We start from the raw sequence: 17,828 nt of genomic DNA, 5'->3' as shown, positions 1-17,828 counted from the left end.
GCCGAAGGAATGTTCAAAACGGTTAATGCATTACTCAGACCTTAAAAAAACAAAACGTATGTGCATCCATAAATAAAACTACACGAATTAATTCACACACAAACAAAACTGAACAAGTCACCATGCTTTTCCTGAACTGGCTGGTGTTAGATGTTTCACTCTACACAGATGTATCATGCTCTATCACTTAAAATATTAGACAAAATACTTATAAGTAAACAAAACCCCCACACAAATACAAGTTGTAAACACCATGCACAAGCTCACACGGCAGATGTAGCCTGTAATACTGAAGCATCCACTCCAGTTGCCATACTACAACGATCAGTCTTTCAGACAAATTTAGGAGTAACTCTCCGCATTAAGTGGTTTGCTTGTTTGCTGTGACCTTTTGGGACATTGAGTATCTTAATTGCTATGATTATATAATAAAGTCAAGTAGATGTAGTCACGCCAATATTTCATCTGAGTTTTCTGGTCTTTAGTGGACTTCAGCAATAAAGATTAGACTAGTGTTCAAACACAGGCTGTTTGTTGCCTATGAGTTTAAACTCGGGGAGCTGAAAAAGTAGTAACATGAAAATAAAAGCTCTATGTTCGACAGATGCAAGGTACATAAAGGAATGGGATATACGAGCACGATACACACCACCAGCACTTTCATGCTTGAGAAATGTCTGCATGCGTTATTTTTTCACTCAGATTCAATCCTTCTCATATGAAATAACCGCAAATAGTTAAGACTAGATAAATGAAATGTCAATTCTTTAAGTCAACACTGTAAACAGTGAAATTTTTGTTGAAGAGTAAATTCTTTCCAGGAAACCTAGGAACATGTGTTATATGTAAATGATGGTATTTCCTGGCCATTTTCAAGTCCATGCATGAAAAAAACAAAACAAAACACGTTTTAGGAATCAGCTGCCAAACGCAAACATCACACTACACAAGAAAACGAAAAGAGCATGAAGAAAACGCATAAAAATCAAAAGACCTCTTTGTCACTTGAAAAGTTAAAATTTTTTGGAAAATGCTCAGTGATGTTATGGAAGAAAACCAAAGTCCTGTGCAAAAAACACGTCACAACACGGTGTATAAGCATGCTGAGAAACAGCAGATGGGATAAACTGAAATGACATCTTTATCTAAGGTGACAACTGCACATGAAACTCGTCAGTATAATCTCACCACACTCTGAGAACAGCGTTCTTTGGTTTTACTTAGACTGCAGCATTTCTGGCTGAAACGAGAGAGAGACCATGCTCCCCAAGCCTGGCTGCACAGGGTACTGAACTCTGCCCATTGCTACCGACTCCCCCAAGAGCTTCAGAAGCTCAGCAATCAGCAGGACGCACGTAGCAGATGAACACAGATGAAAACGGGCTCAAGAGACACCAGGTGCAACAAATGCAGGAATGAGATCTTCCTTGATAAATTCCTGGAATGGCCCTATTTTGCTGTGGAATAGTGGATGAAATGTGTGGTGTGGAAAAGCAAGATGGAGTTGATTCTTTCTGAATACCTTATTTCCATCAGGGTTGTGGATTACTGTAGTTTGGGGCTCCTGAGCGAGAACAAAATAGAGAGAAAAAGAGTTCTCATTGGTAAATACATTCTCATTAGTGTGAGGGAGTGCAAGAAGAGCCAGCTCACAAATGTTGAACACTGACAAGAGCTAAAACAAACGTTAACTGTTGCCAGAGGGTGAAACTGGATGTCTCTAATACAGATTTCCTCAACAGCAAGCCAGCAAAAAAGACCATCTCACCCAATGCAGCAGCATGCAGAGACCTTATTCATGACCAATGTATACAGGGCTTTGAAGCTCTGGAGACCTGCAGAGGCTCTCTTTGCACAAGGGCATACTAAATGCTTTGCATGTTTTCCTGTCCGAGCCACGCCAGACAAGGCGGCCAGAAATCACCTCTTTTCTTTAAGCACGTTTGTTTGTATTAGTATTAAGTGATCAAATAAAAATACAGATGAATCGATAAGGATTAAGGACGAGTTAACTACCTCTAAACACTACCATGTTTTGGAAGATGTAGATTACTACCAATTGCTGCCCTAGCAGAGCAGCATAAAAGTAAGCAAGAGAGATCTTTGCATCATTTTGAAGTGTAATTTCCCCAAATCCTTTTCCCTTAAAAAAAAGAGTAAATGATCTTTGAAATGGCAGTTAGCCAGCATACTTCCAGCATGGACTGTTGTGCATGGCTATGTCTGGGAAGAGACTGCCATATACTCATGCATGAAACCTGTTAACTGGTCCTTAGAAATTACTTAGCAATGTATGCTTCGGTGCCATTTGCACAAAAAAATTCAAGAGGAAAAATCTCTCCCAATGTGTGTGAATTATCCACATTTTCAAAGCCATATACGCAGGCATACAGGAAACAATACCTCACAAAATTAGGTACTTACTCACTGGCATTTATATTTGTGAGCCCTGTGATACACGTATGCCTACGAAATAGGAGCTACTAATAAAAGCAAGACTGCAATAGAAACGTTCATGAACAGCACTCCGATTAGTAATATGTTCCTAACAGAGCTTATTGATGAGTAATGTCTCCTGCAGATTTAAATGTAAGAGAAACAAGCAAAAATGTTTAGCACTAGGTGCCTCTTGATCCCAGTGAAGACTTGCAAAGTCCTGCTGAGTTTTAGGAAATATGGAATGAAAATCTGAATAAGGTCTATTTTATGGTAGCCTAGCAATAATCCTGTTAGCTCTCCTTGATATCAATACTTATACTAAGACAAAGCAGAGAAAATAATAGAGGGGTTTTGCTTTGGTTTTTTTGTGGTTTTTTTTTTTTTTGTGCAAAAGGTTAGCATTAAAAAGATGGAAACAGTCATCAGGCAAAGAGCTAAGAGCAACATAAAGCGCATTCTATTCACTTTCTGGCACAGCATGCAAAAAATTCAACTATAGTTACAAATGCTATGACTCTACCGCATCCAGCTTCCATGTAACATTTTCTATTAATAAACACATTTTCCTCACAAAAAAAAGAAAGCATAATTCAAACAAAAAGTTTTTCCAAAACCTGTTTTTAGAAAGCAAACAGAGTAAATGCATGAAAAAGCAAAAAAGAAGGAAGAACAAACAGAAGACAGTCAAAAACTTCAAGATAGCATGAGAAGGAAGATTCCAGGTATACCAGCGCCGGGGTAGGAATATTTTCCTTGGGGCTGGTTACCACGTTCGTTTTGTTGTTTATCTGTAGGTATGCAGAAAATAGAAACAGACAGGCCTTAGAACTCACGGTAGGCACCATATCTATATCTCTCTGTATAGAACATCTATATACAGATACAGATATCTCTATATAGATACAGATATGGAAATAAAGAATCACAGAAAGATGAACTTATGAACTTGAAAGAACACTAACAATAGATCCGATGGCTAGCTGCAACTCCTCCAAACATGCTAGCTACAGGTTTTCAGAGGCAGTATATGAAGATCTATATAAGGTATAGATGACTTCAGCTGTGACACTTAAAAGAACAGAGAGCCTTTAAGTAGCAGCTAATCACATAGAAGAAGAATAAAGAATTAATATGGGTTTGAAGAAAGTCCTAAATAGCCACTGCGATTTCTTGACATGCAACAGCATTAAATAATTGCACCCAGTTCTTTATTTCTAATTACCTATCACTACCACAAATAATATTTGCTTATTCATAGCTCTCCAGAAATCTACACATTTGTTCTACTGGCTTCTGGGAACAGGTTTGAATAAATATAACTGATTCCAGATCTGAATAAATACAACTGATGCTAGAAAGAGACTGGTGCCCCTTTAGCTTTTTTGGTGTTATTTTAGCCAAAAATAATTGGCAGTCGGGATTTTTTGCAGTCTCAAGAATCCTGCAGTAACTGTGTATCAGCCTTCCAATTTTGGTACTATAACCTGAAAGTGTATGGTTTCATACTATAGAATCTGCAGTCTTACTCCACAAATCAGTACACATCTGCCTTACAAGACTTTTGGCTTTTACTTATACCAAATTTTAAATCAAATTAAACTGTTTAGCAATAAGTTTAAAGGTATCTGATTCTTTAAATCCATTTTTAAGATTCAGCTTCCATAAATACCATGGCATGAAAAGAACAGAAATACTAAAAATAATGTACCGAGCCACTTTTTACATGCACTAAGAAGCAAGATTAAAGTATTGTAAAACTAGTTTGAAATATGTAAATTTTTTCTTTAACAATAATTAGGAAAAAAAATATTACATACATTACAGTCATGTCTAATTTTAACAAGAGCAGTCCAAAGCGGCATGCAGAACTGGGTGTATAGATATATAGTCTGGAAAGACTTTGATCAAAAAAAAAAAAAGTTCTACTGAACCTTCTAGTCATAGTACTTAATAATGAACGTGCAAAACAAATTAAAAAAGTCCACAATTGTTTCATTAACGGATTTTTGTAAAAATGTAATTAACTTCTTCATTTAAAGAAACAACTCTAGCAATTTTTGGGTCAAAATTTGGTATTTGTTCTTCTAAAAGTAAAGCCTTTCTAAACCAATCAGAAAATGGCGATACACTAAGTAACATATATGAAAAGGCATAAAGAAAGAGGAAGTCCTAGAGTAGTGGACCAAACTGAGCTGTGTATGAAACATCTGACTTCTGATTTAAACCTCCCGATGACTCTGTAGTCTCAGATGAAGTATTCAGCTTCTCAGCATGCAGGCTAACATTCCAGTTTTGTCTATGCCAAGGGCTTTGCTGAATTCGAGCCTTCCAAAGTTAGCACCACTGGGGAAATTCACTGAACTTCATGTCCTCAGCAGTTTTTGATGATTATTTTACTCTGGTACAGGTGTGGCAGCTGACTTGTTGATAGCAGGAATTAAGCCTGCAGCTGAACTGCATATTACTTAGGATATGTCTAGATTATGGAAATGTCAGCAGGATTTGCATTAATTAATTACAGACTGCAAACTTCCTTATCTTAACCAGCATTTAACTGGCTTTGAAGAATATAAAGCAGTCTTGTTAGTTAATGTCAGGGAACATTATTTCAACATTAACTGTTATTTAGTAATATTTGTGATAGGAACCATTCTCCCATATAGAATAAAAATAATTTTCTTTGATTTAAAATCAAAGTTCACAGTGCTCTACAGCAGGAGGATGAGAAACAGTTATTTTTTTAACAGTCTTTCTACAGAAACTGTCACTAAGAGAAAATACGAGTCGTTATTGAGTTCCAAGTGTTTAGTTTATGCCCCAACTTGGCCTAGTTATTGTTAAATAAATTTCATTTATCTATTCACAATTACAGCCATAAGTTGCAGGGGTGTCTGAACTCAAGAGAGTGAGAGAATAAATACCTCTGTGCATAAGGTCATTCATGGGGAGATGTAAGTATTAGCAAGTATTTTATATATCAACTAACTTGCTTCAATATTTATGGGACTGTGAGATGGGCAAAACCTGAACTCCTTACTCAGGAAAAAACTTTTAAAAAAGACCCAACCACTTCAGTATATGAAAGTTCTACAGGAGAATTGTGGAACAGTGAGAACACGTACAACGCTGCTTGACGGCATACTAAATCTTCCAAAACAAGAGAAAAATCACATACCAAGTTGTATAACTACAAGTTCGTATTTTTATGACAGTGTAGTCATCAAGAGACTACAAATAAAAAGGCCCTAACAAAAGGCAGATAGACATAAAGCAAAAACATGAGGAAAGAAATGAAGGTTTCACCAGATTTCATACAGTCCTATTCAGTAGTAGCTTAATACAAAAAATAAAGTGATATGCCAAACGAAAGCTTGTTGTTGAATACATAATGAAAACAGGTTAATCAAATTTCAATTCCAATTTTGCCTGAGTAAGGAGAGCAGGCTTGGGTCCATACTCCCTTGGTGAAAGTCCTATAAAAATAAACAATATCCATTACAGCTACTGCTGAAAACTGCAGGAAATATATTCAAAACTTCTTAGTAAGATATTGAGAATACAGCATTCATTAGTAAAAGCAGAAAGATATAATGTGATTCAAAATACAGTTACTTCTTTTGTGTAAACAGAACTTGGTAAAACCCTTTGAAACTTAGAGAGAAAACAGCAATAAGCCTGTACACTTTCTCTCTCTCATAGAACATATACATGTGTTTTTATTAATATATGAAGACACATGGTGTATTTTGCATATATTTTTAACAGCAAAGGGAAATGATTCCAAAAGCAGTAAAATATTTTCATATGAAACAGTTATTCTAAAGTTGACTGGTGCTTAAGTGGTAACATTCTATTTGTTGTGAAGAAGGAAAACTTTTATACTAATGCATCGCTTGTCAAAAGCCACTCTCTTAGGTCTGACGGTAGTGCAGGACAGACACACGCAAACGCTCCAAACAGCTGGGCATGACTGTAGAATCATAATTGGTCTTTTTTCAATGTATTATAAAAATATTTTAAGAAACAAAACCTGTATCTTGGGACTTAAATCTTTCACATGGTACTTCTGCAACAAAAAGTTAAAGCACACTTCACGTTTGGGATACTAGAAATATCCCCACCATACCTTTCCGGTGACCCTCATCTGGACACTGCTACCACTGATCCTCTGTCACTGAAATTCTATGTTCACCCAAAGAACAAACTATTTACCTATATAACTACACGTCTGCTCAGACCCGACCAGCAATTTTTGCTTTTCAAGGAGAGCTGTACTTCCCAGTGAAAGGTGTGGATGAGGGATATTTGCCTTCTCTCTACCGACAGCAGCAACAGAAGCTGGCTGGGACATCACAGCTGATCATCATGAAAATCTCAAAAGTCAGATTCAAAACCATAATAAGCAGGAATAGAGTAAGTTGCTGTGTGGGATCACAGAGGCCAAATGAACGCAAGACTGTAGAGTAGGTTGAGGAGGAAGAAAAGTTATTGAGACTGACTGTCAGTTGGGACATCTTGTGACAAAGCCCTGAGCTGTGAAAGAAGTTAGCTGGGAAACTGTAGTATGGAAAGGCTGTGAAATTGTTTTTTTTACTCCTGAGCATTTAGCATGGCATCTTGGTTTATAGTGGCTCAATTAAAGCGATACTATTTCACTGTGCAATGTGGTTTGTGTTACATTTTACGATATTAATACCATTAGCTTTTAAAATAAGGAGGTTTTAAAAATTAACAGAAGGCTATTATAAGATTACTAATTTGTTACTATTTTTATTTACTAAGGACAGCTGCATTGGCCAATGTTACATCTACTTTTCTGTTTTCGTATGTCCCCAGGTTAAAAAAAAAATAAAAAACTTGCTTGAAAGAACTGCCGAACAATTCACTGTGGATGGCATATAGCAACTGCAGGCTTAAAATTCACAAGGTTGTACTTTAAAGTCTTGCAGCTTCTCACAGTATGTTAACAAAACTAAATGCAACTGTTTTATTTCTAAGTGTGAACGTTTCACAGGAGGAAAAAAATCTGTCGATAAAGATCCTCACCATCATCTGAACACTCGAACTGGACTTCCTTTTCTGAATTGACCAGTCAGAGAGAAAGGAAAAGAAGAAAATGTGACTGGTTGGATTTGAAGTATCAATGCACGGAGTACAGTATATTTCTGTTTTGGCTTTTTTTTTTTTTTTAAAAGAAAAAGACAGCTTAAGCTGTAGGAAGGGGTGGAAAAATGCTATGGCGTATATAGTACCTCAATAACAGACATGACAAAAACAGACTTCCCCAGATGTAAATTTACTCCCTTTGCTCCACATGACCATGCAGACAAACAGCAGACACATAAAATGCGCTAAAAACAAAGTATCAAATCCCAACAAGTGTAATTTAGGCAAAATTTTGGCAACAATTGTTTCCAATATTATAATAAAAATTGAGATATAACAAATACCATCGTAGACCTGTAGGAGGAATGATATTTAAAAAGGAAAAGCTGGTCAGATAGAGTACATAAAATTTATATATTCCACAACGAAACATATTAAGGATTTTCCACAGGAACGACAGAATAGTACTGAATGTGTGCTTCTCCATATAACTAGGATATCTACTACTTGGCAGTGAGAAGCACTGAAATCATAGTGTTCTCACTTCATTTTAAGTCAGTCTCATTATTTTTTTGATAGGAAAAGTGTGCGTATGTGAGAAAACAGGAACAACTACATTATGAATCTGGTATTTAAGTATACAATGTTTTGTTAAAGTTAAGATAGAAATTTAAAATAGAAAATTAAAATTCAAGTCAAAGACAAACTTCTGAGTAAACACACAGAGCACAGAAGAATATCTTTTGAATCATATAATGAAAGCTTGAGGCACTTATTTTAGTCTTCAGGAGTCCTCTGAGAAAAGAAATAAAATATTTTTCACTGCTGAGTGATTTTTATTTTTTTTTTCTGGCTGTTTTTCAAAGTATTTATCCAGAACGTTCATTTGTGAAGCATCTCTCCTCCTGCAGGATCTGGTGACATGAGAATAAGAGGTCTAAATCATGTATGAAAGCTGCCAAAATGTTCCCTTCTTAGCAAGGTCTGGATGTCAGGATGAGCCGATTTGTTGAGACAGTAAACCCCTCAAGTTCTGCCAAATATAGCAAGTACACCTGGCAGAATACACCTCATGTGGAGCCAAGCCTACCAGTAAACTTTTGGTGTTCCATGATATCTAATGAAAAGTCAAGGGGAAACACGGAGGCAATAGAGCTGCAGATAAACACTGATACCTAAAAAGCTAACATGCCCACCACCAAACCATTATTTATATTTATAAGCTAATTAATAATATCGAGTAATTAATTACACAATCATCCTTCATTAAAATAGCAAGAAAAGCATTTTCTCCAGTAGTTTTCTATCTTCCACTTATTAAAATGCTTGTTTTTCAAATATTTCTTTTATTTCATTTTTAAGCTTCACCTACTAACTTTAATCACTTCAAATATACAGTAAGAAGCACTTATTAACAAATTCTATAAAGGAAAGAAATAACAATAATCAATTCTAAAAGCTGGCAGAAGTTACAGATAGGTGGGGACTAATAAAATATATTTTAAAGCATGTGTTTAACCTACCTTAACTCCATCCGGCTTTTTCAGTAAACTCTTGGCTGCTGTAAAACGAGACAAATAATTTCAGTGTCAGGTGGTTACCACTGAGGTCAACCAGCTGCACAGCAAACCCCCATTGCCTCCCAGCTGCAAATACGTTTTCAGCTTTTATTTCCTCCTTTTGTTGCTCCGAGTATAGGAAACGAAATCTTTAAGAAACTACAAATACTTAAGGTTATCATACATCTCTTTTTCCATTGATCAAAGCTGTAGGTTAACCGTACTTAACACAAGGAGAGACCTCCTTGCATGGCACAGAGGAAATGGAAGCAGGGTGAGCGTAAAAGCAGCAGCTTTGGATACGTTCACTTTTTCAACTGCAATATGTTTACAATTGTTGATGGGGATAGTTTGATACGACTATGAAAAAGTACTGTTCTGATGGCAGGGACTTTGACCAGGTGTTTGTAGAGCCCACTGGCATCTTAATGATGTTATTAATGTGACAGTGACGTAAAAGTAACCAATATCAGATCAATAAGGTACCTAAAGAGCATAGTGAAGTACAATACTACCTATTCCACCTAATCAAAAATAAACTGGGTTTTAAAAAAGCACCTCTGAGCAATGATTCTTTGGGGATTTCCCACCATGACAGCATCAGTCACCTTGCATGAAAGGTCAGGAAAGTTGCAAATAAGAAAGGAAGAACAATCTGCTAGCAAAGTGTTGTTTTGCAGGAGTGCTTCCTAAGAGTTAATAACAACAAATGGTAGGCTTTGCTTCAGCTTCTAATGAAGAAAACCTGTTATTTTCTGAATCATGTTGCACACTGATCAAACTTCTTCAAAGCGGTGGGGACTGTTGAGCAAAATTTCACTTGCTATAACGTTATCCATGTGTTAAATTCCACCACTTAAAACTGGCACCAAGAACGGGGCCAAATCATTCCAAATTACTAAATTTGGAGGGCTAATGTGCAAACAAGCACACTGCAGCTCTGAACCTGAAAACAATTACAGCAGAAATACATGCCAGGTGACCTACCAAATTAAAATAAACTATTCACTAAAGTACAAATGCTTCATGACTCACTGCCAAAGACTTGAAGAATAATAAATTACAAAATAAGCCTGGCTTTTTTTGGGTTTATTGTTGTTTATGACCCAATCTTCCTATCAGAAAGCGTATCATGGCTTAGGTTGTAACAAAGTGCTGTTCTATATACGCTGTTTTGCTTAGAAGTAGGAAGCCTTTTTGAAAGGGAAATGCTGCAGCTAACAACCTGGCATAATCAAAGGGAGACAGTCCTGACATGGAGCTCCCATCATTACCGGCATCCTTCTGTTTAAAACAACAACAAAACCCCAAAACAATTGGACCTCGCAAGCCTAAGGTTGCTCAAACTAGCTGAGGATATTGGAGTTATTGAGTATGTGGTTTAAACTGAAAGTTGATTTTTGTATTTGTGGCTTATTCTCCAGCTACATCTGCATTAAGTGCTCATTTAGCTCTGGTTCAGAGCACAGAAAATGTAAGATCACCTCGGAAACAGTACAAAAATAACTAATGTCCATTATTGTGCTGTTTACGTTAAAAAAACCTGGAAAGTGAAGCCAGGTTAATGTTTATAATTTCACTAATATATCAGCCCTCCAAATGCAGTTTATTAATTATGGACATCAGCCAACACTACCATTAAAACTCTCACAAGGCCCATGATTTACAACTAAAACGAACAAAAATAAATTTGCCTGTGTCATGCAACAGGACCACTGCATGTTTTTATTTAGAGAAACATGTAAATTAATATTAAAAATAAATTGTTTTACATATAGTTTTGAGATAGGATACATCCTGTTGCAACGTGTGCTTACAGGACCTGATGCAACATGGCCTTAGATTTTACACTACCACAAATATTGTGGGCACTTCATTAACTTCAGAAATTCATTTAGGGAAAGCGAAGGGGAGGAGCTATTTCTAAAACCTAAGGCCAAAAACCCCAGAAGTTCATTGCTTTCGAAGCCTGTTTTATACCGTTAGCCCTTACAAAAATACAGGAAACCAAAAATTAATTCTTATAGGCTGCTGTTCATAACAAACTAGGTCCTTTTGCTAAATTTGTGCATAAAAAACTTCTGAGTTCCTTTAATGCTGAACAAACATTACATGTTATATGTAGACAATTAAATGAAAGCCAGTAAAATGAGGGCACCAAAAGCAATAACTACAAGTATTGTGTTTATGGCATTGCCAGCGTGTCCTTCGAAATGCGCCTAGTACGGATTATTATGCAGTATTCTATGTTATAGGACATATTCCATACTCAACTGCCTTTGTTGGTTTTGGCTTGGAATATATTTTTAATAATATTTTGGTGCATCTTTCTTTAAGCACAGAAACTGCATACAAATCAAATATTTAAAGAATTTGCAGTAGCAAAGCAATTAGCATATTCTAAATTAAGCCCACAATGAAAGATTTCTTGCAACTACAAGCAATAGCTATAAATAAAACCTAAGGCAGCGCTAATAGGCCAGAAAGCAGACTGAAAAGAAATGGTGTTGTGACAACATGTAGAAATTAAAGTGATTTAGGACAAACAGCAATTTTGATTTAGAAGAGAAAAAAGATGTTCCTTTCACGTGCTGAGGGTCTTACCTCACAAGAAATATACATTCCACATAAAAGGAAGAAAGAAAAAGGAAAAAAAAAACACTTTTATAACCACATCGTTATGGACAAATGACCTTCAAAAGCATGCTTTGCAATGAAATACAATGAATAAACAACTTGAAAAAATAAAATGTCATCAAGGAAAAACATGGGTCATTATGGTGTAAAACAGAGATGATAAATGAAAAAAATCCAAAACAAAGCCAAAAACCCTGTTTGTTTTTCATGCTGAAATACTATTTTAAAATTACTTCAGCTTTTTTTGGTTCATGAAAGTTGAAATTGACCCTTACATATACAGGCAGTGACAGTTATGAAAAGTGATGAGAAATGATATATTTGTTTGATATTTAATAATAATTCATTTTTACAAGATATGCAGCCTACAGCATTCCCCCCTTTAAAATGAATTGGCAGATACTGGCAATTCATTAAGCATTAACCCGACTACATAAATGTAGTCTTCTGTGTTACAGGTGTGTATTAAATATAGGAACTTAACTAAGAAAGAAATTGTATTTCAAGTACTATGCAAATTGAACAAGTTGTTCTTGCATTCATGATTATGTAATTTATTTTGGATGATTCAGTGCTTATTATTATTCAAAACATGCCCAAAGCACTATCAGGATTTTGTCCATAAATTAATTTACATTACACTCCAACAGTTACATCACAGAGTAGGAGGGTATGTGAAATCACTGATTTTTAAATTTGGCATTCTTTTTCACTATTGACTTGAAATCTTCAATGGCAAAATGAAAAATTCAGCATAGCATCAAAATTTTGGCAATAGTACTACTGAGGACAATTCTAACTCTACTAACAGCAAATTTATTTTAGCTTTTGCTATTAAAATTTGTTTAGTATAAAGAGCTAAATCTCCAGAGATATCACTACAAAATTATTTCATAAAGAGGAAACATCTCTTGTAATATCAAGCTAGGCATTAGGAGAGAAGGAAAAGAAGGACTCATTTTACTACGTTTCTTACTCCTCAGCAAAGCAATAAAGAATGAATGTGGCGTTTTTGTTGGGTTGGTTTGTTTGTTTTTTAATAGAGGATGCAACAGAATCCTGGAATGACATTTCATGTATATAAAAATAAGTAAGTTTTTAAATGTTGTTTGGTGATACTTATGCATGTGGAGCTATTGGTATTATTTTCAATTTTCCTCCACCAAAACAGACAGGAAAACAGTGTCTGTCTTTTGACAGATAACACTAAAAAAGTACAGAGAAGGAACTCACATTCTACCAAAAATTAGACTGTCATCTACAAGAGATTCTATTTGGCTCAAATAGTTTAAATTCTCTTGTTTGCTTCTGCAAAGGAAACAACTTAAGATATATCATATTTAGATGCTCCTGAATAACAAAAATCTTTCTGTACTAATGAATTCTAATTAGATCTTAGTCATCACAGACATCAAAACATAAAGACCGTATTAATGTGGAGCTCAATGAACATACCTGAGAAATTTCTCGTAGCCAGCATAGTTGTCAAAATGGCCCCCTGTGTACACATACATTTTCTCAAATTAGCATCACACTTGTGTAAAATTCTGAATGTCAATATGACACAACAAAAAGGAAAACACACGCACAAATTACATCAATTACTAAATTAACCCTGAAAGAATGGATTGTCTGTGCATTACCTATCATATGTGATGCCATGAGTGCATAAATTGTAATTTAATCTTAATTACACACCTATCAGCAATCCTGATAATCTCAAATATTTACCAATTCTGAGTACGTAATGTACAAACCATGAGTACTCACAGGCACAGTAATTATCAGCAAAATACACAGCTGAATATGAAATAGACTTTACTAATGTGCTTAGATTCTTTTTTAGGTAGGCAGAAGTTTATTTGTAATGTGCTAATTAGAAAAGTTCACATCTACAAAGTTATCCTGTCTGGTCAGAAGAAAACAAAGGATAATCTAAAAGAATAACCTTAAGAATTTTCCTTCAACAAAATATTTTTTATGTGTATAAATGAAGAGGATTGTTATTATTTTGAATCCAACAAAATTATGCTATGTTCTAGTGCCTTTCATGAAAAGTTTAAGATCCTCATGCCAAAAGCTGATCATCTATCAAATAGTTCATTTAAGCATAATATTCAAGAAAAAATTTGCTTAGGGACCATTTGTTTTACACATGGAACACAAGCCAACATTCTTTTATCTTTCCAAAATTAGCTACTCATCCTTGCAGAAGTTTTCATTCTTACCTTTAGTTTTCTTCTCGCATTGAATTTCTTCAAGCAATCTACAGTCTCTTGTCTGTGCATCATAGAGGCAACAGTAGAACGTTGCTAGGAGAAGAAGAAAAGCATCATTTTAACACACCCAGCCAGATGTCTAGCATTTTATTTACTCTACAACATACATATTATAACCCACATGGTCCAAAACGTAGACCTTTAATTTCTACCCTGTCTGACTATCCCTTTGTGTAGGTTTCTACACATTTGGGAAACTTCCAAATCAACAAAACCAAGGTCTCATTTTACTCAGCCGTCTCCATGTGTAAAGTCCTCTTGAAAGAAACAGGGACTAAGAAAAACACAAAATCTTAGAACTTGGGTTACGCAGTATAAACATAATTGAAGTAATATACTGAATTGTGATTTTGGAAAACATGTTTTAAAACAAGAAGGAAACTTTTCTTTAGCATTAGTGATATTAGGTGAGGTACAGCAGCAGGAAATATTTCAGAGAAAATTCAGCAGTACCTGCACCTTCCCTGTAACTCAACTTTATTTGCATCACAATTTTAAAGGCAAGATCATGCAGCCTACTGGAATGAATAAAGAGTTGGGAACCAGCTGTATGTCTCACTGTGACTTTCAAAGTATCAGCTCAGACTACCTGCAAAGTCAAAGTGTAGAGCGTACCAAGAATTGGAAAGTAGTCCTGGATCCAGTAACAGATAGGCAGCCTCTGCTACCTGCAAATTGACCTTTAAAAAGTCCCTTAATTTCCTGCCTTTACGTTTCATGCTTATCATAATGGTTATAGGGAAATGAAGATGTGAAGCACTACCTAACTCAAAGTTACTTTCTTGTACTTTTTTTTCTCTGAGAATTTAAAATAATGCTCTAATTTTGGCAGTGAACTTCTGCACCACAAAGTCAAGGCAAAGGAGTTCATTTCTGCAAAAATCTTATCCCAGGCTGAGACCTCAATATATGACACTATTGACTGTATCTGTATAATTACAATTTTACACTCCCCTAGTTACATAGCTGCATGAGTAAGGACAAAAATTATCCTCTAAACGCCTTCACTATATGCTGAAGTAAACCATGAGCTGATTTGTCTGCCAAATTATCCTGTTAAATCTGTGGAAATTACTTACACAGATCCATGGATGCTTTAGTGCTTCTGATGCTGTGATACGTTTTGCTGGGTTGATGGTAAGCATTTTATTGATAAGGTCTTTTGCTTCGGGAGTCACTGTATCCCATTCTGGTGAGGGAAACTTCAGAAAAAAATACATATGTGTATATTATCTTGCACCATCTTTACACAATTTTACCTAAGGATTTTTATTGACACTATTTCCGTAACACTAATTGCTAGCACAACTAACCAGTTTTAACGGGAAAGATGCAGTTTGCCACAATTAGAGAAGTTTAAATTAGCCAGTGTTAACGTTCTTCTCCTTTACTATTTTAACCTTTTATTTATTTGGTTCAGATGCACAGCATTTCTATATATTTACAATAACATGATGCCAATTGAAATTCATAGCATAAAATAACAATGGCAGACAGAATAACAAATTCCAGTCATCTGAGAGGCATATGGTCATACAGCACTTAATACAGTCCTAGTTTCTCTTTTAATGAAGACAAAAATATTAAGCATTATTATTCAAACTCCTTGTTTGCTTTCTTTCTATGTAAATCTTAATGCTAACTGTATAGTCATGGTATATAAATCTAACTAGTTATGAATTTAAAATCTCCCTGCTCAGCAAAATATTTATACATGTACTCAGAGTGTCTACTCAAACACAAATGGAATGAAAAAAACCCATATCTTAAACTGCTTTTGTGAACAGACCTTAACCTTGAGGATTTTGTGTTTTCCACTATTAAAAATATTTATTCTTATACAATAGGAATTTGATATTATCTAGGCACAGTATGTACTATGTAGGTACAATGCAGATGCATAGTTCAGTCTCTGCATTTCCTCGTTTCTTGCCCTCTCGGCTGAAATCATAATTCCCCACTGTCACCCTGTTTGTTACTGTATGATTACTTGTTCTCTAGGAAGAAGACTTGATAGACCATAAGTTTATTTTCACTAAAAGGACATAGCGTAACAATTCCCTTGTCAGTCATCACCGTCCAGGACCAGATTCAAGTAAGAGCTTAAAAATTATAAGGTTCTGTCTTTTCCTCTTCATCATTCACAAATTACTTAAATCTGAGGACCAACAGCCTTCCGTCTGTTTAATATAATATAAATGGATGATGTTGCAAAATTCATAATGTCACCAAATCATCAGTTCCTACTTACCAACAGTTGTAATGCTTTTTGTTGGAATGCACAGTTAATGAAACTATTCCTTTTGAAAAGCTCTATAGCAGCTTGCATTTCCAAAAGTGGGCAATACATCAGCATCAAGGTGTATATTTAGCAAGCTTAAGACTTCTTAAAAACAATTTAGAATAACTGATTGGTTGAAGTGATAGACCACAAGGAAAAACACAGGCCCTTGGGAGTTCACAGAGGTCTGAACAGGCTTGTCAGGATAACATAAGCTTGCATGATTTATACAAGGACCAGACAACGAAAGCTTGGAGCCATAGCGAAATTAGATTTAAATTAGCATAGGATGTTCCCATCCCAATAAGGTTCATGTTACTAAAGCAACATGTACTATATTGAGTGGCTCATAAAGATAACAAATACAAAAAAAGTTTAGGAAATAATTCTAATTTCACTTTTCACTCTAGAAAATTCCTATTTAGAGGTACAATTATATATAATTGAATAGACAGAGTATGGTACGTACATCATAAGCACCAGCCTTGATCTGCTGGTAAAGCCTGTGCTGGTCTTCATCCCAGAAAGGAGGATATCCCACCAGGAGGATATACAGAATGACACCTGCAGAAAATTCACCGTAGTATTAAGTGATTTCAAGAAACAAACCCCAGAAATGCATTTCACACCTGACAACCATGTAGAACAAATGGCTCAATAGTATTATCCTCCCAGCTACTGAAAAATACTGCCTACTCATACTGGAGAAAACAGTAAAGGCAGGGTTCACAAGACAATCTCCTATGCAGAGTGTGGGCAATAATGAGTATCTGACACAGTATCAGATCAGGAACAGATCAGACTGAAAATGTCTAGCTAGCTGGAGAAGTAATTTTCAATGATCACGGATGTTATAGGAAAATGCATTTTTTTCACCTATGGTTTTATCGTGGCTTATACTGGTGTCTCTAAGATTGTGTTTTAACTAATCTCACGCAAAGAAAATTTGGGCAACTCAATTTATCTGTATAAATACATGGTCAGTAAGAAATTAAAACGTCCATCTGCTAGTCTTACAGAGATGATTCACTATGACTAAAGAAAAGTGCTTTCATAAATACAACCAAATAAGCGTGGGTAGAAGTAAAATAAGGAAACCACCAATTGTTCTCAGCTAGGTAGCTGCCACTTGCCAGTACCTTAAACTACACTGTTCCAAGAACTGGATGATAAAGTAATTGCTCTGTACTCCAGTTCACAAAACATTTAGTTTCACAGTTTGAAACTGCAGTTCTAGTATATTGGTCAGACCAGATTTTAGGCTGCTTGTGAACCAAAACTAAGGCCCAGCTCACAGTATGAATTGTTATGTTTTCTAACTAGTTAGGCATCATGCGCCTGCAGCTATTTTTTTAATACGTTGTGAAAGTGTGCTGTGTAGAGATGGCCAAGCATGCCATGATAACACACCTTCACAAATAATTTAAAAAAAAATGAAGCTGGTAGAGTAACCAAAAATTCATTTACCTCTTCTAAAAATTAATATTGAATTTTGCTAAATACATATTATCTGATGCAGAATATAAC

The 17,828-nt window shown here is 35.5% G+C and overlaps 1 protein-coding gene across 15 annotated transcripts in view; it reads right to left on the bottom strand.

Annotated features, from left to right (window-relative positions):
- Window positions 1-17,828, bottom strand: part of CAMK2D (calcium/calmodulin dependent protein kinase II delta) — a 158,100-nt gene that overhangs the window by 25,282 nt on the left and 114,990 nt on the right. For 2 of the 15 annotated variants that reach the window (XM_050896376.1, XM_050896377.1), the window contains exons 9-16: window positions 16,771-16,865; window positions 15,100-15,222; window positions 13,970-14,053; window positions 13,197-13,239; window positions 9,069-9,106; window positions 7,486-7,518; window positions 3,168-3,227; window positions 1,523-1,564 (exon numbers count right to left, since the gene is read on the bottom strand). In XM_050896376.1, the coding sequence (XP_050752333.1) occupies window positions 1,523-1,564; window positions 3,168-3,227; window positions 7,486-7,518; window positions 9,069-9,106; window positions 13,197-13,239; window positions 13,970-14,053; window positions 15,100-15,222; window positions 16,771-16,865 (518 nt within the window). Of the gene's footprint in view, window positions 1-1,522; window positions 1,565-3,167; window positions 3,228-3,998; window positions 4,005-5,884; window positions 5,900-7,485; window positions 7,519-8,368; window positions 8,399-9,068; window positions 9,107-13,196; window positions 13,240-13,969; window positions 14,054-15,099; window positions 15,223-16,770; window positions 16,866-17,828 lie in introns of all 15 variants that reach the window. The other 13 variants (XM_050896387.1, XM_050896388.1, XM_050896389.1 and 10 more) reach the window with 11 other exon arrangements.

This window comes from Gymnogyps californianus, chromosome 4 (genome assembly GCF_018139145.2).
Source record: "Gymnogyps californianus isolate 813 chromosome 4, ASM1813914v2, whole genome shotgun sequence".
In the NCBI taxonomy this organism is placed as follows: Eukaryota; Metazoa; Chordata; class Aves; order Accipitriformes; family Cathartidae; genus Gymnogyps; species Gymnogyps californianus.
Note: the sequence above shows the minus strand (reverse complement) of the source record. Positions and strands in the feature narration are given on the sequence as shown.